Below are 24,524 nucleotides of genomic sequence, written 5' to 3'. Positions count from 1 at the left end.
ACAACACTACCACCTGGATGTACTGCAACAAACAGGTTGGGGAGCAGGGAGAGGTCATGGACACTGTGCCAGGAGGCCCTATGCATCTGGACCTCCAGTGAATCTTGATAATTGAATCCCAGTGCAGACAAGCTCAGCTGTCGGCACCAAGCAGATCACAAGTGGCAGTTTCACCCACAGGTGACACAAGGTCTTTTCCGCAAATGGGGAGAACCTTGGCTCGATCTGTTAACCACTGAGAATGGGCATTGTCTGCCACTCTTGCCCAGAGTTCTCAAGGAGGTCAGGACTGACCAGGTCCAAGACATCCTTGTGGCCCTGGATTAGGCACGAAGAGTAACTTTCTGGTTTTTGTCCCTTCACACACCCATCTTCAATTAGGTACTGATTTGGTATCTGTTCAGAAGGTGAGGAATCTGCGGATAGATTTCTTAATCAGAAGAACAAGTTACTTACCTAAAGTAATGCTCTTTTGGTAGAAACTCTGTCTAGCTGCAGATTCCTCACTGGCCCTCCCATGCTCCCCGTTCTGTGATTGAACTCTATCCATTAATAAGACCCACGTCTAGGAATCTGCACTCTGCTCACAACCAATTTGCAATGGGGGCTCCTCGTCTGGGGGCGCAGACAGCCTCAAAAGCAACTACTTTCCAGAGCACAACGGCATCACTACTGGCACACAGAAGTACAGCTGAAATGTTTCCGGATCCAGTTTGACACCTGGGGAATATTTAAAAGGTGAGGAACATGCAACTAGGTAGAGTCTCTACCAGAAAGAGTGTTCTAGAAGGTGCATAACTTCTCCTTTGCAAGCAGGAAGGCAGAGCCTGTTTGAGACATTACACCAATGAATCTAAATTCTTTTCCAGCTACGTCTATGGCAAGAGTGTTCAAGGGGTCAGCTATGTGAGGTTCGCTATATTGGACGTAGATGGCTCAAAGAAATTCCTGCGAGGCACGGAGCAGCAGATCAAGGTGAGTGGGTGTGACTTGACTGGGTGACCGGGCGCATGTGTGGGTCCACAGAGCTCCGGGTCACCACAGGGCAATGGGAAAAGCACGGAGTGGATTGGCTCCACACCTTTAACAAAGAGGTTTCTTAATTCAGGAGCAGTGAATAGGTGCATCTACTCAGAGGATGACTCTCTGCATTGCAAGCATCACCACTGTGAAAAAAGTTAAATGATGCTGACTAGTTATAAAGCCCACATTGCATGAAACTTTCAGGCATGTTACTCAACTCAGTGATTCTCATGCTATCAACTTAAAAAGTTGAAAACTTGAACTGACCTAGCCTAGCACAGGAACTGAGGGCCACATTGACTGCTCCCGCTCCCAATGCCATTCTCGCAAACAGATCTTCCTCTCAATTGAGTTGTCAGGTAAATAAAGAAAAATTAGAAATCCAAGCGTAATTTCTCCCTGTCCTGCTACTTTAGTCTTGAGAAGTTGCAAGGACATCAAGGTGCCTCTCGATCTTGATCCCAGTCTCTTAGCGAGTAATGGGTCCCCCAACTTGTCCTGATGCACCCAATATTTATCAGTCTCCTTTGACAGAAACCATAATACACATAGTTGTCACATTTCTGGCTCCCTCTGGTGCGCCGTCAGGTCTCATTTATAATAGAAAGCCTCCTGTTGGGTTACTCTCAGCACAACCATCCTTGACACCGTCTGTGCCTCTTGTCCTCAATGTAGACTCTGGGGCCAATGCCCAACCTGACTCATGATTCCCGCACCATGGGCCATGCCTGTACCTGACACGTCAACACCAGCCCAATGATGCCCCACGTGCTTACGCGTCTGATGAGATCATCCAGCCTCTCGCTGTTTGCTACGCACAGGTTTCATCCTACCCACATGAAGGGCCGCTCATTTGCTTGCCTTGGTCCTAAAATGCAGAATTCTCTCCCCACCTCTCTCAGGAACAGTAATCCCTTAATTGCCTTCTGTAAGAATCTGAAGTCATGGCTCTTCTAGCTGCCCACTGCGGTTTCCGTCAGCTGCCTCTATCCTCCGCCTTGAGACCCCTCAGCACAGCTGCCTGCATTATAAGTCCTTTACAATAATAATAATAATGATAATGCAAGAGGAGGACCAGATTGTCTGAAACTAATCCGACTCCACCGTGACCGAAGTCAAGACAAATGCCACAGTCCATCCCCTTTCCAACTCAGGTATTGGGAAATCATCCACCAGCCTCACAACTTGCTTGGCTCAGACTCTGACCAAAGCCAACATCATTTTAGCGATGACAATGGGGATGATGTCCAATACTATTGTACATGTATTCGCATGAGGCTAGTGGTCTGGATCTCTTCCCTGATACTAGTTTGAATTCCCACTTGGTCCCATAACAGAAGAATCAGCTTCTTTTGCTAGGGTCATTCAGTGTGCGGTCAAAGGTTTGGACATACATCTTCCATCCATTGAGGTCAAGACAAATGTGCTGACATGAGTTCTGTAAGCACAGCCCGGACAGGCATTTACAGAGCCACTTCTTTCTTTTGCTGAAGCACTCACTGACATAATGATGGGCACCAGGGCCACGCCTTGCTCTTATACCATGGTAAATAGGCAGGTGGCCAGACTTCACAAGCAGTATCCCCAGCAATGTCACATCTTTCAAGGCTTCAGAAGGGACATAGCGGCAAAGACAATTCGAAGGCCTTCCACTGGAGCAGTTGACCCCCACCAGTCCATTTGAGGCCGGAGACAGGGATCCAGCCTACAACGGCTCTGTTTCCCATTCCCTCAACTCCCAAGCCGCTTTAGTTTGCCCGCTGTAGCGCATGGCCACCCTGCAACAGGCAGACCAAGTTCTTACCTTCATGAGTGGCAGAGCATCACATCCTTACAGTAGGTGCTCCAAATCATTCAACAGGGCTATGTCCTATCATCCCTGTCAGACTCCTTCTCACCCTGCCTCTATTGCCCAGAGTTCTGAAGAAGATCAGGAATAACCGGGCCCAAGTCATGAGTGTGGTATTCCAACATTTCTGGGCCTGTCATCCGATCAGGCGGCCTGTTTGAGTGGTTCTTCTCTTGTCCCAGCAGCAGAGCACTGGCCTGCACCTGGGCCTAGACAATCTACAACTCCATGCGTGGAGATTGAGCAGTGACAGTTGACTGCTTTCGCTCTTCCTCCCAAAGTAGTGGATATCATCCTAGTGACCAGGCATCCATCTACCAAAACGGTTTATGCTGGACACTGGGATAGATTTGAAGCCTGGTGCACATCCTTTCATACAGATCCATTACAAGCAAAGTTGTTGTATGTTTTACTTTTTGTGCTGTCTTTAGCCCATCACGGACGTGAAATGAGCACCGTTATTGGTTGCCAGCAGTTTCTGCCTTTTTGCATTTCCCAGACCAATGATTTGGTTCATACGTGTCAACCCAAGCCTTTTATGATGCCGCGGTTTGACCTTAATTTTCTTCTCACATTTTTTATGTGTACCAAATTTAGCAGATGCACAGCTGTCCTTTGTGTCCGTTGTCTCTACGACAGTTTTTTTCACAGTGATAACTTCAGCTTGCTGCATGAGTGAGCTACAAGCTCTGTCATGCATCCATCGTACACCACCTTTTCCCCCGGAAAACTGGTGTTGCAGGATTCCTGCAGAAGGAGGTGACTTTTTTCAAGTCAGAAAATCCATCACCCTTCCACAATTCTTTGCTCCACCTCTTCCCTGGAAAGAGGAGGAGAGGCTATACTGCTTGGACGCCAAGAAGGCCTTGATCTTGTACATCCATTGGACTAAGGACCACAGGGTCATCGATCAGCTATTACAATCTGTTACACATTGGCCCATAAGGAGCCTCCGGTTCATGTGTGGGCTCACTCGACCAGAGCGAATGCTGCTACCTTTATGTTGCCATGCGTAGCACCTGTTTCAGGCAGCTGTTAAAACATTCACAAAACACTACTGACTTGATTGCCAGGTAAGACTGGTGAGAGCTTATGTTCCATTACTCTGTAATGTACCTAGCAGGGCACAGGCCTGTGTCAGTGTGCACAATGCCCTAAAACACCAAAACAAAACAAGATGCATACAACATAAGCATTTAGATATTAAAGATGACACGCCACATCTATGGGGTTATCTATCCTCAGATGTGCAGAAATGTAGGTTCTGGAACAGCGGTGGCAAGATGTCATCATTGTGGTGGGTTATTCAGTTATTGTATCAGAGAACATAGATCAGTGTGATCAGCAAGTTATCAAATACTTTTGCTTACATATTGTATCAAAAGAAATCTATGAGTGTGATCAGGAAATCATCAATGTCTTTTGTTTATGTGCTCTATCAATCAATATCTACATTTCTATCATTGTGGTCAGCTAGTTATCAATGATGTTTTATTATTTACTTTTTTCTATGTCTTTCTCTACCAACAGCTGGTGGAGGGGAAAGCTGAGGTCAGTTTGACAGGGGAAAGCATTTCAAGCATTTGTAAATCCTTCAACCTGTCCCTGGCCGATCTGAAGGGGAGGCACCTGTACATTGCTGTGACCGTGCTGGAGATCGCAAGTGAGTAGCGGTGTTGGGCCATTCAACTACCATAATGCACCAAATTTATTTATACCTCCCCGTACACCCCCTATTTCAGCACCAGGACCTGTCCGCTGCTGTACTCGTGCCCCTAAATACTGACTTGAATGACCACTACTTTTTAGGTACTTTGCCAGCACTAATCTCTGCTGATAGATCTCAGTCTTGACCTGCAGGGTCACTGCTCTTCAAGCACTGCCAATGCATGTCAACCCTGACACACAGGATCCTCTGGACCAACTAACAACATGGACATCAGGACAGTTCTGCTAATACACCTCACATGACCAGAATAACTCAGTGACATAACAAACACAAAATGACAACCCCCAGCCAATAATTCACCCTAAAGCGTGTCATGAGGTAGCCCTGGGAATCCTGCTGTTTAAATATTTATTTCATCTAAAAAAACACAAACAGTACGAATACCATGAAAACTGGGGGTAAGATGGTTAACATTGAGCCGGAGTGATCAGTTGCGATGTCTAGTATTTGGGCAAACTATATGATAAATATAAGCAAACAATAAATACATTTACAGTTGCTGATGAATAGGGCAGCACTGCCTCATTTAATTCGAGTAACAATGGATTCCATTTTTAATACTTTTTCCAAATCTGGAGAACAAAAGTTTGCCAGAATGACTGGTGGGAGTGAGGTCCAGTGCAGAGGATCTTGAAGATAAATACACTGCTCGGAACCTCGAGGAGGCCAAGTGCTGCCAAGTGCAACTAGCACACTAGAGTTTGTGGATCTTGGATGGAGTGCAGCTGGTATAAGATGCCAGAGAGGGTTGGGGCAGTACCATTCACTGCTTTGTACACATGCCTGGTATGTGGCTGTGTTTTTGGGTGGAAATCCAGTCAGCTTGGCATGATAGGATGAGGTGGGAGTCTGCCTAAAAAGGAGTGTAGAAGGTACCTTCTCAAGAGAGTGGAAGGCCAACTATTCAGATTATAAAAGCCCTGTATTGCAGTACTATACTGGTGACTTGATGGGTGTTTTGCCATGTTGAATGGGATATCTGTGTGACTCTTGTGTACATTCCAAACCTGATATTATTCTGAGGTTGTTGTAGTAGTTATGTGTGACTGTGTTTTGTTTTGGGAGGTGCCAATGAGGAGGAGAAATACAGGACTTCAGAATTAGAGGAGGTTCACATGGGGAACTGTAAAGCAATCTAGAAACAAATGATAGTAGGACAATTAAATACATGTGACTGAAGAAGGGCAAAAAAGTAGAAAATAAAAAAAGATTTTGGGGCCGTATGTATGAATTTATGTAGTATTTTGTGTTGAATGTGTATAATACTTATATAGAGCAAGAAGGTAGCGGAGCGCTGTACAGGGTCAAAGACAAGCATAAAGTCAATGAGTGATAGGAACAGTAGCTCAGTTATGGACAGTTAATGCATTGCGATGTTATGCACGGTTAATGCATTGTGATGCTATGGACGGTTATTGCATTGCGATGTTATGGTTGGTTAATGCATTGTGATGTTATGAACGGTTAGTGCATTGTGATGTTATGGATAGTTATTGCATTGTGATGTTATGGACGGTTAATGTATGTGATGTTATGAATGGTTAGTGCATTTTGATGTTATGGATGGTTAATGTATTGTGATGTTATGGACAGTTAATACATTGCTATGTTATGGACAGTTAATGCATCGTGATGTTATGGACGGTTATTGCATTGTGATTTTCTGGCTGGTTAATGCATTGTGATATTATGGACGGTTAATGCATTGTGATATTATAGTCCGTTAATGCATTGTGATGTTATGGACAGTTAATGCATTGAAACTTTATGGACGGTTAATGCATTGTGATGTTATGGACGGTTATAGCATTGAGATGTTATGGACGGTTAATGCATTGTGATGTTGTAGTCCGTTAATGCATTGTGATGTTATAGTCCGTTAATACATTGTGATGTTATGGACAGTTAATGCATTGCGATGTTATGGATGGTTAATGCATTGTGATGTTATGGACGGTTATTGCATTGCAATGTTATGGATGGTTAATGCATTGTGATGTTATGGATGGTTAATGCATTGCTATGTTAGGGACGGTTAATACATTGCTATGTTATGGACAGTTAATGCATTGAGATGTTATGGAGGGTTAATGCATTGTGATGGTATGGACGGTTAGTGCATTGTTATGTCATAGACGGTTAATGCATTGTGATGTTATAATCTGTTAATGCATTGTGATGTTATGGAGAGTTAATGCATTGCGATATTATGGACAGTTAATGCATTGTGATGTTATACGGTTATTGCATTGCAATGTTATGGACGGTTAATGCATTGTGATGTTATGGACGGTTAATGCATTGTGATGTTATGGACGGTTATTGCATTGTGGTGTTATGGACGGTTAATGCATTGTGATGTTATGGACGGTTAATGCATTGTGATGTTATGGACGGTTAATGCATTGTGATGTTATGGACGGTTAATGCATTGTGATGTTATGGACGGTTATTGCATTGTGATGTTATGGACGGTTAATGCATTGTGATGTTATGGATGGTTATAAGTGGAGAAGTGTGGCTCAATGATTAGAGCGGCAGACCCTGATGCAGAGTTCTAGCCCGGGACCAGGGTTCAATTCCCTGCCTCGGCGGGTCTTGGACTCAAAAAATTCCACGGACCTGATAATTCTCGCCTCGGTGCCATTCCAATCATGGAGTCCCACTCTGCAACTCTGGGCAATAGCTTGCTTAATCTCCACAACGGCCCCCACAACGGTAAGGATGCCTGGCCTCCACCTTGGAGGTGCCCAGGAGTGGACGCCTCACAGGGAAAGCCAGGATGGGTTCCACAGCGGTATTCGTACAAGTGCCTTGAGACCCTTGCGGGTGAGTAGTGCGCTATACAAGTATCAATTTACATTTACATTGCATTGTGATGTTATGGACGGTTAATGCATTGTGATGTTATGGACGGTTATTGCATTGTGATGTTATGGACGGTTAATGCATTGTGATGTTATGGACGGTTATTGCATTGTGATGTTATGGACGGTTAATGCATTGTGATGTTATGGACGGTTAATGCATTGTGATGTTATGGACGGTTATTGCATTGTGATGTTATGGACGGTTAATGCATTGTGATGTTATGGACGGTTAGTACATTGTGATGTAGTATTTTGCATACAAAATTGAATGAGAGCTCAAAAGAGGAAATGATGTCCCCGAAGGAGATGGAGTAAAAAAGAAGAGAGCGAGGGACAGAGCCTTGACTGACACCTACTGAAAGTGAAGCATTTGTGGGTTTGGACTTCCAGACCCGCGAGATAGATCGGTTCGAGAGATAGAAGACAGGGCGTTGTGTCACATTATGGATGTTTATAAATCCACCACAATACTGGCCACTCATTTATGATTAAGGTAAGTAGATGTGGAGTTAAGAATAGTAAATGTATACTTCCTGTGTATGCTTACCTTGACAGTGCGTCTACGCATGTGACATCCAGCCCTGTGGATGTGTCCTTGTAGAGGAGAATGTGCCTGCACCATAGTGTGAGCCAGCGGCATGAGTCAGGATACCATTATTTTGATGAAATAAAAGTGGGTTGAGGATGTTGTGTATTTGGCTCAGGAATGAGGTGAGACGGAGGGCTGGAGGGTATCAGTAGCGTGTAAATGACATCCCAATCAGACAGAGGGGGTCAACGATCGGTAAAGAATGGGATATTGTGTTGGGAAGCAGTATTGGATCCAAGGGGTTCTTAGAGTAAGCACTGGCGTCGAGTAGATATTGAATAGCAAGTGATCAGAGAACAGTTATGAAAATAGGGTGTGTTATAAGCGATTATTGTGTCAAACTCCCTAAAGAAAGGACCAATTGTGCTGTTAGAAGGAAGTTATATTTTTTCTGGTATGCAGAGAAAATACTGGACAAAATATCTTGTTACGAATATCGAGAGCAAAAATATTGTCAAGGTAAGTTTCTATAGGTAAGTAAAGTTTTACTCTATATAATTCCACATATATTTACGTTAACGATACTTATATTTTCAAGATACGTAGATGTGGAGTTTAGAATAGTAAATCTATACTTACCCTTTTGCACTTACGTTCTCGATGTTTTAGTCCTCAATATTTGTGACACAATATTCTGTCCTCACGATATTTGTGTTTCCGATATTCTGTCAGTGATACATTTTGTCTTTGAATGGGCAATGGCTGATGTACAGTGACATCTGAAAGCACATGGGATGGTGGCTGGTGTGCTACTGTTACACAATTTATTGCTACTCAATTCAAAAACCCCAAAAGGATGGAAGTCTAAGATGGCCCTGCGGGAATCCCAACTTGTAACCTGCAGATCACTGCATACTTCAGTCATGAGCATGTAACTCACCCATTCTGTGGACTAAAGCCACCTCGCCAGGGCCCTTTCATATTAACGCATTTCTCCATAGACACATAATGGGTAAAACTCTTTGATACATCAGACCCAAATGTACAAGGAACTTAGGTTAACTGGGGCCTCCTAAATGGTACACCCCCTGCACAGCTGGAGGGACCCAAGTGAGGCCCCAGACTCACAGTCTGCAGCTAAAACTAGGAGCATCTCGACTTTGCAGTTTCTGTAAATTGTGATAGAACTTAAAAGCTTAAAAGTGCTGTGTTTACAGTTTGGACGCCTTGTTTCACTCTACAGCTGGGGCCCTCGAAGAGCAGGAGCTGAGCACTGTGAAATTTGTGGCGTCTCCTTACGTGGTGGACCTTTCGAAGACTGAGCGGTACTATGTTCCGGGAACGTCTTTTAAGGTGCAGGTGAGTATGACGTAAGCTAGACAAGTGCACGGCTCCTTCTGGGAGTGATGAGGCTGAACATCAGAGGGCAAACACCGTGACTGAACACATCACTATGATTTATGGGATATGTAGTCTTACTTCATCATGGGAAAGCCATAGGCAAGGGAACACACACACATTATGTAAATAAATAAAGACAAGTAATCAGACCTTCACATCTGTTCCATTGGAGACACTATGGTGGTCCTGCAGTAGGTCAGGAATGTGTTCAAGATGGCCCAGGCAGAAGCGCTTGCTATTTCCTATGCTAGAGAATGGTGGGAAATAAGTATTACATGGAAAACACTACCAATACTTTAGGTCAGCCAACAAGCGATTCTTCACACAAAAAATAGATGCGATCTATGACAAAATAATACACTCCAATAAAACTGTATCAACAGATAACACCATTTCGTTGGTTGTTGATGCTCAGTCTCACTCTAGACCGCACCTTACTGAATTTCCTTCTATATCGATAGCTGAGGTAACCAGACTTATCACGGAAATAAAGAGCGGTAGTCCTTTGGATACCATTCCGGCACGCATTATGCCCATACTATCTAATGAACTAGGCCCGAGAATCCTGGAATTAGTCAATTTGTCCCTGAGTACAGGGGAAGTTCCCCTAGAATGGAAACGGGCATTGGTAAGACCTTTAAGGAAAAACAATGCCATACCCTGGACAGAACTATCCAACTTGAGACCCATCTCTCTTCTTCCCTTTCTGGCAAAGTTAACTGAGAAGTTTGTGAACAGCCATCTTTCGACTTATATCGAAAGAACTGGGACTTTGGATCCTTCCCAGTCAGGGTTTAGGCCTAGACACAGCACAGAGACCACCTTGCTGTCTGTCGTAGACGATCTACACATGCTCCAGGACAGGGGTTATTCCGTTATACTGGTGCTGTTGGATCTGTCTGCGGCATTCGACACTGTGTCACATAACATTCTGACCTCCAGGCTAGCTGACAGTGGCCTGGGAGGCAAGGCGCTGGCCTGGCTGAGGAGCTTCCTTACAGATCGTACCCAAAGAGTCACCTTGGGTACATTTCGATCAGAGGAGCTAAAGATCTCAAAAGGGGTGCCACAGGGCTCTTGTTTGAGCCCTACGCTCTTTAACATCTACGTGGCCCCCTTGGCTAACATCATGAGATCCCATGGGTTTATTCCGGTGTCCTACGCCGATGATACTCAACTCCTCTTTCCCTTTAAAACTCTCACGACAGAGATTAGGAACTCTTTTGCCCAGGGCATGAAGGCAGTGGCTCATTGGATGACCTCGAACTATCTACAATGTAATGTGGCTAAAACAGAGGTGATGCTATTTGGGGAGGCGAAACGCCTGTGGACACCAGACTGGTGGCCTCAAGATCTTGGGCTAGTTCCTGAGCCCAAATCGGTGGTGAAAGACCTGGGGGTTAAGTTGGACCAGGAGCTTTCACTGAAACAACACTGTAACCAAGTAGTGGGCACATGCTTCCACATCATTGGGCTGCTTAGGAAGGTGGTTCCTTTACTGCCAGATGACACACGAAAGACCCTGGTGCAAGCGTTAGTGTTGAGCAGAGTTGATTATTGTAACGGCCTGCTACTATCTGCCAACGAAGGAGCTATCTCCAGGTTGCAGGTTGTTCAGAACACTGCTGCTCGTCTTGTACTAAACGCACCCACTCGGACAGCCTCTAAACCTTTGTTGACCAAACTTCACTGGCTACCAGTGAAACAGAGGGTTAAGTTTAAAATATGCTGCATAATACATAAGTGCCTGATGGGAATTGGCCCGGTCTATCTGGCCAATAAATTCATCCCATATGTCCCTACACGCTCCCTCAGATCCGGGGTGGGAGCTCTGTTATGTGTCCCCAGAGCCAGAAAAACAAGACAAGGGTTCAGAGCTTTATCCGTGGCGGGTCCCACGCTATGGAACAGCCTCCCCATAGAGATCAGACTGCTTAGAGAACATTTTCCTTTTAGGAAATGTCTGAAAACTTTCCTCTTTCAAGTTTAGGACATTTTCTGGCCACATTATTTATGGCTGTTATTTGGTCCTGAGGTTGTTGGTGCTAAAGGGCGCGGAGATACTCCTTAGGGAGTCGATTCTAGCGCGGTACAAACACGCAAATAAATAAATAAATAAGCACATCACCCACTTCTGACACCATGAGAGTTTCAATTGTCTTTATCTGGATAAGCATGGATATATCCCACTGATTGACAGTAACTCTGGCTCTGTTCCATCATGAATTTGGTGGGACCTCAACAGATGAGGCTACTGCTTCCCTCCGCTAAAATGTTAAGAATATCGAGAGCAAAAATATTGTCAAGGTGAGTTTCAATTGTAATTGAAAACCCTCCTAAATGATACAGAAAGTCAGATTTTAAGTCACAATTTTGAAAATGCCACTTTTAGTAAGTTTGCATTTTCTTGTCCTAACCATTTAGTACCGTCAGTCTGTTTCCTGGGTCACATGACTAGGTGTAGCCGGCATTTGGCTTTTGTGTATTCAACGGTATCACAGAGGAGACTAGATGTTGGCAGGATGGGCCATCTCTAGCCGGAGGGGAGCTTCCTTTTCTTCCTGATCCTAGTCCTGCTTGTCCTGGTATGCCAGGTCCTGATACTCTGGGCCTCTGTGAATTGAGCTTCCTTTTCCATTTGGTTGTGGAGCCACTGATCCTCTTAGCTCTGGCACACTTGGTATTCGGATCCCTGGTCTCCTAGGTCCTGATCTTCATGACCCTCTTAGCTCTGTTTCTGGTCCTCATTGCCATGATCATTTTAGTTTACGTAGTCCTCTTGCCCTTGTCTTCTGGGCACCCTTGGCATTGCCCCCCATGGTCTTCCAAATCCCTGTCCTTCTTATTCCTGGACATGCTGACCATTGCCCCTCAGGTCCTGATTGACTTGAACCTCTTCAATCTGATCCTGGTCGTCTTGGCCCTCGTCCTCCTGCACCTTGCTTGTATGGCTCTGCCAGAACTTGTCCTGTCACAGATCAACCTAGCCTTTTCTAGTTCTGATGTTTCTTGGTCTTCAGTTCATGCTAGTCGAAGAACTTCCTGGCCCTGTATTTCCTGGTTCTGGTTTGACCGCCCCTAGCTGTTTGGATCTTAGGTCTCCCGTTTCACAGGCTCCCTGTACTGGACCTTTTCATCCTTCTCATCCTACTTCTCGCCCATCAGTCCCCCTGGTCTGTCTCCTCTGGTTTATCTAGTCCCCTGATATGCCTGTTCCTAATCCTTCTGATACTGGTCACGTTGGGCCATGTAGTCCTGGTCTTAGTTCTAGTACTCCTTTGTCTGGCCTTCATATATTGGGTCTTCTGAGGCTAGTTCCACTGGCCTTAATAGCCCCCAGTCCTCCTTCCCAATCCTACTTCTAATGGTCCTCCTGCAATTTCAATTACAATTTCTTAGACACCAGGCATGAATTTTCTTCCTGCTACTTAGCAAAGGTTATCACTCATTTAATGTAATAAGCTTAAAAGTACATGGGCAACTTTTTAAATACACTGCACCCTTCTCTATAGGAAAAAAGGAAGCTTTAGGCCTGGGAAAAGGTTTATTTTGCCAGGTTGAAATGGCAGTTAAAACTTCACACAAAGGCCGCAATGGCAGGCCTATATCATGTTTTAAGAGGCTACGTAAGTGGGTGGCACAATCAGTGCGGCAGGCTCTCTAATACCGTTTAATCCACGGGCCCTGGGTACGGCATACCACTTTAATAGGGACTTATAAGTAAATTAAATGTGCCAATTGTGTGTAAGCCAATTTCACCAAGTTTAAAGGGAAGAGCACAAGCACTTTAGCACTGGTTAGCAGTGGTAAAGGGTGCATAGTAGGTGCCCTGGTGTCACTCGTCTGCTCAGTGTGCCCTTGCCCTCGCCTTGCCCTTCTGACTCGTGTTGGTGTCTGTCTCCTGCCGTTTTTCTTATTTAACTGCTTGTTCTGCCGCTGACTCAGTAACTGCTCTTTCTTTGTCGGTGCTGTTTGTTCTATCTCTGTTTAACTGCTCCTTTTTGTATCCATTTTTCCTCTTTACCACTTGTTTCTGCATGTTTTGCTCCTTTCAGTGCTCCGGTTTGCATTGTGGTCTCTTCTGACAGTTTTTGCCCACCCACCCTCAGACTTGCTCTGCCGATCCTGCTTCTTATCTTGCTAATCACGCCAGACTTTCTTAATTTCCCTGCCAGACTTTCCCACTCCTGCTTAGCACGCCCACTGCCCTCAGCGCTCCTCCCACTCTCCAAGGTCCTGCCTAATGAAGGCTGCAGCGTCAGAGGAAAGCCCATCGGCACCAGTCCATGCCTGGGCCACACCCAGCACCAGGAACCCTGGTCCAAACTCCTCATGCAGCTACACCGTCGGGAAAATCCACCTGCTTAACCCTGGATGCTGCCACGAAAGCTGCTGCCTCAGCTCAGTCCATGGTTGGCCCCTTTGCCTGCTTGCATTGCCACTTCACCTGCGTACACACACCCACTCCCACCAACGACACACACCACATATCTCACCAAGTCAGAACTCAAGACCCGCACTCACACAGCACCACCCACCCACCCCGCACAACAGCACTCACAAACAATCAACACATGATCACTCCGCAAGAACTCCACCGGGATTTGGGACGTCATCGACTCCCATGCACAGGACCTCTTCTTCCTCACCAAAACCCGACTCAACCCCACATCGGCGCTGGAAAAAATCCTGCACCAGGTCCAACCCCATAAACCACAGGGAGGACTCACCATCATCCACAGAGACACCATCCAGTATACCTCTCACACCAATCCACAAGCCACTTTTATGGAACAGGTGCACTTCAAGCTTCAAACTGACAGTACAACCCCTATCAAAGGCACCCTCGCCTAGGACCTCCTCACAGAATTTTTCACCACGTGTACCAAAAATATCATACTTCTAGGCAATCTCAACTTTCCTCTCGACATCCCTACAGATTCCATCACCTGGGCATGCTCGAAAGTCTACAAGACACCGGCCTCACCTAGCGTGTACAAAACCCTACCCATATTGCCGTACACACCCTGGACTCCATTCTATCTCCCAGCAGTAAAGTTAAAGTCAGCCACATCACTCCACTCACATGGGATGACCACTCCATCGTCTACTTCCACTTAATAGGGCCACCAACTACCCTTATGGAGTCTAGCAACACCCCAAGACACAGCTGGAAGACTGTTACAGAAACAGAATGGCTCAATGCCCTCCAAATAAACTACTCAGACTCCACTAACGTCCTCATCACTGACACAAAAAACTTCAACAACTAGATCACCACCTTCGCCAATACCCTGGCACCCCTGAAAAACACCAAACCCAAAAGATCCAGCTGGTACAATGATGACCTCAGAGAATCCAAGAAGGTTTGCAAACAACTCAGAAGGAAATGGAGAACCACCAAAGGAACAACTGCAAGAAACACCTACAAGGCCGCACTTAGACACGTTCATCACCAAGTGAAAGAGGGCAAAAAAGGCCCTTATCCTGAGAATGTAATCTAGCTCCAAACACTGCTAAGAACTTTTTACCATTGTACAGGAAATCACCAACGCAACATTAGCAGCCAACACCCTCACCCCAACAGAAGAACTCTGCAACAACCTCTCTGGCTTCTTCCACAAAAAACCACCAAGATCTACAGCCACTTCAAACCATGGCTACCCCCTCATCGACCTTCCTAGCCTGCTAACCTCATCAACCAAAGACGACAAACTGACAGAATGGAATCCTCTATCCATCGGGGACACTGCAGCAATGATGATGACAGTCTACTCCGGGGTTCCCACAGACCCTTGCCCCCGCCATATCTACAACCTCGGAAGAGCCACGATCAGCGCTGCACTCACTGCCTTCATCAACACCTCTCTCAAGAACCTTCCCAGATAGGTGGAAACATGGCGAAGTCACTTCCCTCCTCAAAAAAAACCTCAGCCAAATCCGAAGTACTCAGTAACTATCGTTCCATCTCGCTTCTCCCCTTCACAGCCAAAGTCATCAGGAAGACCATCAACAGACAACTCTCTGACCACCTAGAATGCCACAAGCTCCTGGACGACTCATAATCAGGATCCCAAAACAACCACAGCACCCGAAACAGCCCTCATCGCTGCCAAAGATGTCATACTCACAATACTCGACCATGGACAGACCATCGCCCGCTTCCTCCTCAACCATCACATACTCATCGCCAGACTACTCAAAGTGGGAATCCAAGAACCAGCACTGAAATGGATAGCTTCCTTCCTCTCTTGAAGAATACAATGAGTCAGACTAACATTGTTCACTTTAGAATCAAAAGGACCTTATCTGCCGTGTCCCACAGAGATCATCACTCAGCCCCACGCTTTTCAATATGTACATGACTCCTCTGGCAAACATCATCAGGTTCCCATGAAATCAACATCCTTTCCTGCGCTGATGACACCCTGCTCATTCTTTCCCTCGAGATGCCACTGTCACCACCAAGACGAACTTCAAACAATGTATGGCAAGTGCTGGCAATTCGATAAAAGAAAACTGCCTCAAGCTCAAAACAGACAAAACTGAAGTGCTGATCTTTGGGAATAAGACCTCACCTTGGGACTCCACCTGGTGATCCACTTAACATTTGACCCACATCTACCCCAGCCCACTACTCTAGAAAGCTAGGCCTCATCCTGGACATCAACCTCGCCATGACGCCACAGGTCAATGCCGTCACCTTCTCATACTTCCACGCCCTCTGCATGTTATGTAAAATCTTCAAGTGGCTCCGACTGGACACCAGACGTACCATCACGCAGGCCCTAATCACAAGCAGATTGGAATACAGCAACGCACTCTATACCGGCATCCCAACCCAGCTTCTTCACAGACGCCAAACCATCCAAAATGCTGCTACCGCCAGACTCGTCCTCAACCTCCCACGTTGAACCCACACCACTCCTCACAAAGCTTCATTGGCTCCTCATCCAGAAATGCTGCCAGTTGAAATCTATCATGACGCATTCAAGCCAGTACACAACACAGAACCCACATACCACATACCTCAAACACTAGCTTCACTTCCACCAACCCACCAGACAACTTCGCTCAGCATCACTCTCAGCGAAACACACACCACTCATCCACAGAAGCAGAACATCCTGGAATTACCTCTCGCTACACATCAGGGACTCCTCCTCAGTTCTTGAATTCCACAAGAAGCTGAAGACCTGACTATTCAATTAGTCTTCTTGCAAAATCCTCAAGACTTCCTGTACCCAAGCCCAGCCTAACCACACGCCTACACTCACCTACTCAGAGCCTGGATGCTCTAACGGGTGACAAGCTGTGCTCTACAAATCCACCTTAAATTACATTACAGAGTCCTAAGGCAAGCAAAAATAAATTCTGCAAAATAAGAGGAGTGGATGCAAAGAGTATTGGGGAAGACCACCTTATGGCTGACAGGTCAAACAGTGCTTTACACGTGCAGTCCGTCAGTCAGTTATGGTTTCATTACTATATTGAGATTGACACATTCTTTTGTGAATACTGTTTTTCATTTGTGATTAACAATTATCAATTAAATTACCATTTCCAGTTTGGATTACCAGTGACAAATCCTTTTAAGAGTACCAGATTGCATTGTGTATTGTATTTTTTTGTATTTCTACAGACTTCATAAGTTCTCGACTTTAATTTTAACAGATAGATAGATACACACATACACATATATATATCTATGTATAGATATGTGTAAATATCTCTATCTATCTATATATATCTATATATATATATATATATATATATATATAAAAATACGCTTGAATTTAACCTTCATTTGTCTCTGCCACTCACAGTTGAGCTCGGCCCCATCTTCTCTACTTTTATAGTGTATTGGCAATGCCAATAACTCTGCCTATAAAGGAATGTGGTATGGTAATATGAAGCATTACAAATAAACTGCATGGGGATGGACATGCTTTTGTGTGGAAGCAAAGAACTGTTGAATAATATTGGTGTAGGTCAAAAGCTCGAATGCACTGGAGAGCCAGAGCTAAAGATGCATGTAGGTGAATGACTGCCCTCCTCCAACATGTGTTGCTGGCAGGGAAAACACCATTGATGATTTAGTTATCTAAGACACTTTAATAGCATCAGAATGTCATGTATGCACCTGAAAGTTCAAGCTCAGTCAGATGGTTACATAAACAAAATGATCACAACTGTGTGCAGTGTAACCACATTTTGTAGATGCACACAACTTCTGCCCAGTCAAAACATATACTCCCAGCTCCCAACATGTGGGCAGAGCCAAAGCCCCTCTCTAGTGATACCCGCATAATTATCTGGTGGTGACTTCGCTGTCAAGCCAGTCCAATAAAACTATAATGCATCTTGAGGAGAAACTATCTTCCCATCTATTTCACATTTTTTATTAAATACAAATCCTTTATACTGTAAAACATTTTATGGCCCTCAACAGTCTTCCTGGTTAAATATTTAAACTCAATAAGGAATTCACAGATCCCAATTCCTGTGAAAACTCTGCACCTCTCCCTAGTTGTATAACTAACGGTCCACTTTTTAAATTTTTTTAAAATTAAAACCATTGACTCTTCTCTTACAGACATGGATGTTTTCTGTGTCCACTTTGCCTCACCACCAATCTGGGAATAGGCAATGTGCGGTGTTGCAAGTGTAGCCAAATCACGCATTCAGGATTTCCACTTGATCTCCGCACACCTCACATTCTTAATCAGTCACTCATAACATTGGCACTTTGTTCACTGACGTCTGATATTCCTCTCTGGCACATTTCATTTGGACTGGATGAGAGCCTTGGTATCCCCCCTTTTGAACAGCCCAGTGCTGATCCCTCTCTGATTAGCATGTCGGACTCATTTCCCTTTTCCAGTTCCCTGCTAAAGTATTAGTATTCGAGGTGAATCATCAAATCTCCCATTGCATTAAATTCTACAATCTCCTCAAACCTATACAATTGGTTTATGGCCTCTGGCGGAACAGCCCTTCTAGCCATTCTGACCATTTCAGGTGGGCTCTAGAAAATGAAGACTGAGAAGTACTTATCCTTCTTGATTTCTGCCACCTCCTTTTCTATGGTTTTCACACCATCTGCCAATGCCAGACTTAAATAGACATCCATGGCAGAACCCTTTCATAACAAATCACAATGCGGTGCAATTGCCACCCTTCAGGTTCTCTCTGATACAGGGTTCCACAGGAGTACTTCCTTCGCCCCACCCTGTTGGATGCCATTGGTCATCCTCATCTGATGCTTCTGAGTCACAATGATGGCTTATGCAGATGATACTCAAATGATGGTGACATTAGACTCCAGCCTTAAGAAATTTCAGTCCAGGTTTTGCCAGTGGACCAGCATAAACAAAAAAACTCCCTCAATTTGAGCAGCCACTGGATGGAATTTCCGGTCTTTGGAACTGATAACTCTGCTGGAACTCCATCTTGTGCCTCGAGATCTGGGACCAACATCTACAAGTTTAGCAGGGGAGGGATTCCATCTCAGCAGCACCTGCTGTCATGGGTTTTCCCACTTTGACCGATGATGGTTTAATGGTGGTAGACCTGCGAGGTATGAATGATGATTATTGAAGGATGGAGAAGGCCTCGCCTGTTTTTATAGACAGTCTAGTGAGCCATGAGCCCCTTCTGTGTCTCTAGTATTGTAGATTCTACCTGGAGTCTGTGCTTGTTATTGATTGCAGTAATGTACATGCAAAAGAAGTATGACAGTGTGTTCCTGTCTTTTTTTGGCACAATTCATTGCCATTGACCAAAATGACGTGTTTCATATTGTTTGTGTCATTTACCAGACAATGGTATCTCACACGGATGGCTCCGTGGCTGCCGGGATCCCTGTGAAGTTGGCCATGCAAACAAATGGAGCCCCCTGGCATTCCCTGGCAACTCAGAAATCAGATCAGAATGGAGTGTTGGAGCACTACATCAACACACCCACTACTGCCAAGACACTGGATGTATCGGTGAGTGTCTCTTGTCTTTGGTTATTATTAAAGAACGTACAGGTTTGGTGGATCACTAGTAAGAGCTAAGAGGAAGGGCTCATCTCTCTAGAGTTTTGTACCAAAGATCATCTTAGTCATACAGCCATTACTGTCTTGTCTTCTCTCTTTGGTGGGGGCCAGAGTAGATGTAAATCACAAGGCTAATCGAACCATGCCCCATTACTATGAAATAGAGATAAAGTGATATGTCCAGGATCATACTAATTAGACAACCAGTCAATAAGAAATGGAACTAAAATCTGCTTGTTTAACCATCACCTAATCAACTGTTGACAACTACTCCAATTGAGAACTTCTCTGCTATACTCTGTTACACTTTCATAGAATAACTGTCTAATCCTTTCCTTGTCTATCTTGTGGTGTTCTTTTTGACGTGTGCAAGAGGAGAAATCAACATATGTGTTACGTTTTGCTATCTGACTCTTGTATTGCTTCCAAATATCACTAGTATCTCTTGGTAGTACTTTGGTACAGCAGAGTCTTCCCACTAATACTCAGTGAGTGATAGACAAAAGCCTGATCATGGTATAGATAAGTGCTACATGTAGCTAAGGAAGAGTGTACATTGCATTTTAGAGTGGAGTGAATATAATTGCCCATGGCTGGTCACTTGTTTGTACAATGGCCATTATGTGTGCAAAAGGACACTCTTGGGTTGGAGGGTGATTAAAAGCTTTGCAATAGACAGCTGTAATCGCCCCCCATGTTTTACTTCTGCATAGCTAATTTTTTCTTCCCAGTGGACCCAATGTTTGGAGGCCACTGGCTTCTTTTCGTGTTATTGGTATGCCACAGGGATGGGATTCATCAACGCCCTGGATTAAAATGGTTCCAGTCGCTCATCACGGAAGTCCTTCACTTCACTCAGAGTGTGTGTGTTGTTGTGTGGTTGTGCTTATGATTGTGTGTTGTGCGAATTGTGTCATCTGTGAAAATACTCTGCATGTTTTATAAGATAGCGGGTCACTGTTAAAGTCACTGCATCTTCCCCAAGCTTGCAGCAGCATTTGAAACTGTACCTCAAAGGCCCCATTGGAGTTTTAACCTTGTTTGGTTTCTGGGTTGCATTCCACATTCAGACTATGCCATGGAAAAGCACACTGGCTGAAACTTGGGATGTCAGGTCTGTGACTTCATAATACCTTTCCTTCTAACCGTGTGTTTCTTCTCCTCCTTCAGTGTAAGAAACCTAGGATATACAGCTGAAGCTGCTTCTTGTTCAGGTTGATGCGGATATACATTTTGAGGATGGCATACATTTTGAGTGAGCCGTTGATTAGCACCAGTGGCTTCAATTCCGTACTCTCCCTCCATAGCATCGAGTTAGTATTAATTTTGGATTCCAAATAAAGCTCTGCAGCACCAGTTGAGAAAAGGAAACTATACCATGATGAGGTAAATGTCGTAGTGCTGTGTCCTTTTCAGGAGAGTAGAAGCTATGCTATGCCTACATTAACCACCACCTGAACTTCCACCAACCAACGAGAAGACTTCTCTCTGCCTCCCTTTCACTTGCGCATTCTCCCCACATCTACAGAAGCAGAAGTGGAAGACGCTCCTTCTCCCACATAGAAGCAAAGACCTGGAATAGCCTCCCCACGCACCTCTGGACCATCACCTCACTTCCGAAATTCCAAATGGCCCTCAAAACCTGGCTGTTCGAAAAAGCCTCCTGGGCCTGCAAGCACGTGGATGCCCCATCGGGTGATTAGCCGTGCTTTATAAATCCTGATTGACCGATTGATACTGTTCAGAGTGGTGATGATTATCTCTGGACCTCAAGGATGAGCTCAAGGCCCAGCTGACAGGGTCATGCTCTAGAACAGTCGGCCAGTTAGAGGCAGCCCTGCAAATTCTGTATCTCGAAAGCGCCGAGCACAGGCTGGGCACACTGAAAGCTTGCGTCCGCTGATTAGCCAGTGTGTCCCTCTCAGACTGCCACCTAAAAACCTGACCTGATGTAGTGAGCACCATGACCATTACCCAGTGGTGGACAGAAGCATGCATAAAAGGGGTTGCTGAAACCCCCTTTAGTTTGTGGAAGCCTGTCTGTTCCTCCCTGGGCCCAAGAGAAGCTTGGCTGTTGCCACCGTTAGTAGTGCGTTTCATTGGCTGAGGCTAGTTAACTTGAAGTCTTCACACAATGTTTTTACCCCACCTTTGGCCCTTTAGTACTTGCACTTCTTCTGCAACCAGGAAAACAAGCCTGGTGTAGCCCCTGATGTTTCTATAAAATGCATCTTGAAGCAGCAGGTTTCATATCCTGTGCCTGAATTTTAGGATTTCTGCTGAAACCACTTACTTAATGATTTTCTACTTAGTTGTCTCACCTGAGAAAATTGCATCGTCTCTTTTTATTTCATGTTTTTGTTGTCACATGTATCAAACTCAGCCGACATAGAGGTAACAAGGTATCCTCTCTGTTTACAATGTTACAATTGCTGTAATTTAAAAGGAAGTGTGCCCTTCGCGTGGCCCTGAGGGCCTTTTAGCAGTCACTAGCCAATCCGCTGGGCTCCTTGGCTGTCACTAAACCTTCTTTGAAGCACTTGCAGCTTCTTACCCAAGCATTTCTCACAGGGTAAGTAGACACATGCATGAAGTTTCCAGCAATCCCACAGAGGATTTACAATATATGCCGTGTTGACTAATAGCCATTTATGTTCCTCAGCTGTGACTCTCTTGAGTAGGTCTGGTTTCCTTAACTCTAAGTAGGAGCTCGCGCAGGTAAGAGCGGTGGGGCTGGGTTGGGGGGAGTTTCGACCAACGACCACATGGGAAAATTCAATAAATAAATAATTTCCCCTCGTTGTTGTCGAAATCCCTCCTCACCCGGCCTGCCCTTAAAAAATGAAACTGAAAAGTTAAATTTTTCTTTCTTAAAAGCATCCCATTTGCCTTTAAGGAAAACGGGCTGCATTTGTGTTAAAACTGCATTATTTAAAAAGCAGTCACAGACATGGTGGTCTGCTGACCACAGCAGGCCACCATCCCTGGGAGTTCTAGCCACTCCCAATGGGGGCGCAAATTGCGCTTAACTCATGAATATTAATGGGGCATGAAATTTGCGACCCCATTGGGAATCGCAAACAGTGTCTGGGACACTGTTGTACATTCACTTTTGTGAGTCGCAAATTGTGATGTCGCAATTCGGCGCAATTTGCGACTCTCAAAAGTGAATGCTCGTACATCTGGCCCCAGGTCACTTGGATTCAGCGTAGACACCGCCCTCACCATAAAGAAACACATTGTCAAAAAACAAAGGTGGCCTTGTAACAGCTCTCTCTTCTAAAAAAAAACTCGTACTTTTTTCCAGAACCAACTTCAGAGGTGCTCTTCAAGCCCTCATACTCTCTTACCTGGAAAGTGGTAACGCTCTGCCGCATGGAATTACAAACTGGACACTGGCACCCCTTAAGTGCAGGGCTGGACTGGCTACCAGGCATTTTGGTGGGGGACGGTTTTGTTACTGGGGACCTGCCTCCATGTTCCAAATTAACAACAATACAAAAACAAGCATTTGCAATGCAATAGGTCTCGCATTTGCAAGAATTTGAGCAATTGGCATTGTAAATGACGATGCCTTTTTATTTACGTATTTTCGTATTGGTTTTTCATACATGAATAAAAGACATCGCCATGTACAATTTCAATTGCTTAAACTCTCGCAAATGCGAGACCTATTGCATTGCAAATGCTTGTTTTGATTTGCAGCACCCCCGCACCCACCGCTCCAGCGCCTATGCTAATAGGAGCCAAGATTGACTCTTAGCAGAGAAATCAAGAAAAGCAGCTGCTGGAACCGATGTGTTTGACACTCTTGACCTTAAATCTCCACCCCTAGGCCAGAGAGCAGTCAGTCACCACGTGTGACAGCCACGAGTAATCACCCTACCTCTCTCCAGACAGTCCCTCCTCATCCGATATTTAAAAGCGTTCTAGGAGAGTGAACTAACTCGAAAACATTGCTTTATAAAATGAGCTTTACCTGCCAGTGGTGGTCTCTAAAGGGGAAATTCTTGCTGGATTTGTTCCTGTGAAGTCGACTTTGGAACTGAACGAGACAACTTGCAAGGTATTTATTCATTGTTTTATGCAACCTCCCTCCGCAACACTGATCTTTCTAGCACCATCGTTCCGGCCAAGTTGAGTTAACATTACAAGTCAGAGTTCTCTAAATAATTGAGGATTGAGGGGATACTCATAAGTTGTATGACAAGTGCGTACGAAGTGCCAAACATGCCCCCTCACTGTTTTTTAGGTCTCACCTAGCGACGCAGCATATGCGCTGCACGCTTGCGAGATCTATTGCTGTCGATTTAGCTTCCGAAGGGGAGAGGAGATGTGCACGCGCCCAGACAGGCGATGTGCACGTGTACCGCTCGCGGGGTTTCCCCCGCTGGCTACAGATCATCTCGGAAGCTCCCGGGGACCCTGCAACACGGTGTCAGCAGTAATGCGCGCATGGCGCGCTTACTCTTTCCCTCCCTCCCCCCGTCGGCTCTAGATCAAGGTATTGCTTTGTTTGCACATTTCTCAGACCTTAATCGCTGCGTGACTTACTTACACTGTTCTTCTGTATATTCTGTGAAGTTTACTTTTGGCTTGCCTGCTATCTTGATGGCGATGAACCACACTGTTGTATGATCTGGAGACAGAGACTGGTGCACACATGTAGACCAACTGCATTTTTGGCAGCATGAACAATAAGGGGATGCGGAAAATGTACAAAGTATTACGTATCCAATAAATATAAAAAAGTTCAAAGATAAGTGAACGTCAAAAAGGGGACACTGCCTTTCTGCTTGGGCAGCTGGAGGGGGATGATTTTTGATTTGTTCAGCTTCACTATCAGAATGAGACCACTGTCCTTCCTTCCATCGTCTCCATCCAAGAATCAACAGTGGCTTTTGCACCCACACAGGAGTGCTCAGAGCAGCGCAGCTGTGAAGCATTGCTGTTTCAGAGCACACAAATGGTGCACACTAATTTTACTATTTTTTTGACCACTCAGAACAGCTAAAAGCGCCGCGATGCCCACTCCTGCAAGAACGCTGAACAGTAAGCTTTAACACAATAATAATACAAT

At 45.1% G+C, this 24,524-nt stretch overlaps 1 protein-coding gene across 1 annotated transcript in view; it reads left to right on the top strand.

Annotated features, from left to right (window-relative positions):
- Window positions 1-24,524, top strand: part of LOC146869372 (complement C4-like) — a 536,657-nt gene that overhangs the window by 178,261 nt on the left and 333,872 nt on the right. The window contains exons 8-11 of the mRNA XM_085599650.1: window positions 870-975; window positions 4,403-4,535; window positions 9,244-9,359; window positions 19,223-19,393. Coding sequence (XP_085455776.1) covers window positions 870-975; window positions 4,403-4,535; window positions 9,244-9,359; window positions 19,223-19,393 — 526 coding nt within the window. The remainder of the gene's footprint in view (window positions 1-869; window positions 976-4,402; window positions 4,536-9,243; window positions 9,360-19,222; window positions 19,394-24,524) is intronic.

This window comes from Triturus cristatus, chromosome 1_1 (genome assembly GCF_964204655.1).
Source record: "Triturus cristatus chromosome 1_1, aTriCri1.1, whole genome shotgun sequence".
NCBI classification, from domain to species: domain Eukaryota; kingdom Metazoa; phylum Chordata; class Amphibia; order Caudata; family Salamandridae; genus Triturus; species Triturus cristatus.
The sequence above is the reverse complement of the archived record's forward strand: the minus strand, read 5'-3'. Positions and strand labels throughout refer to the sequence as shown.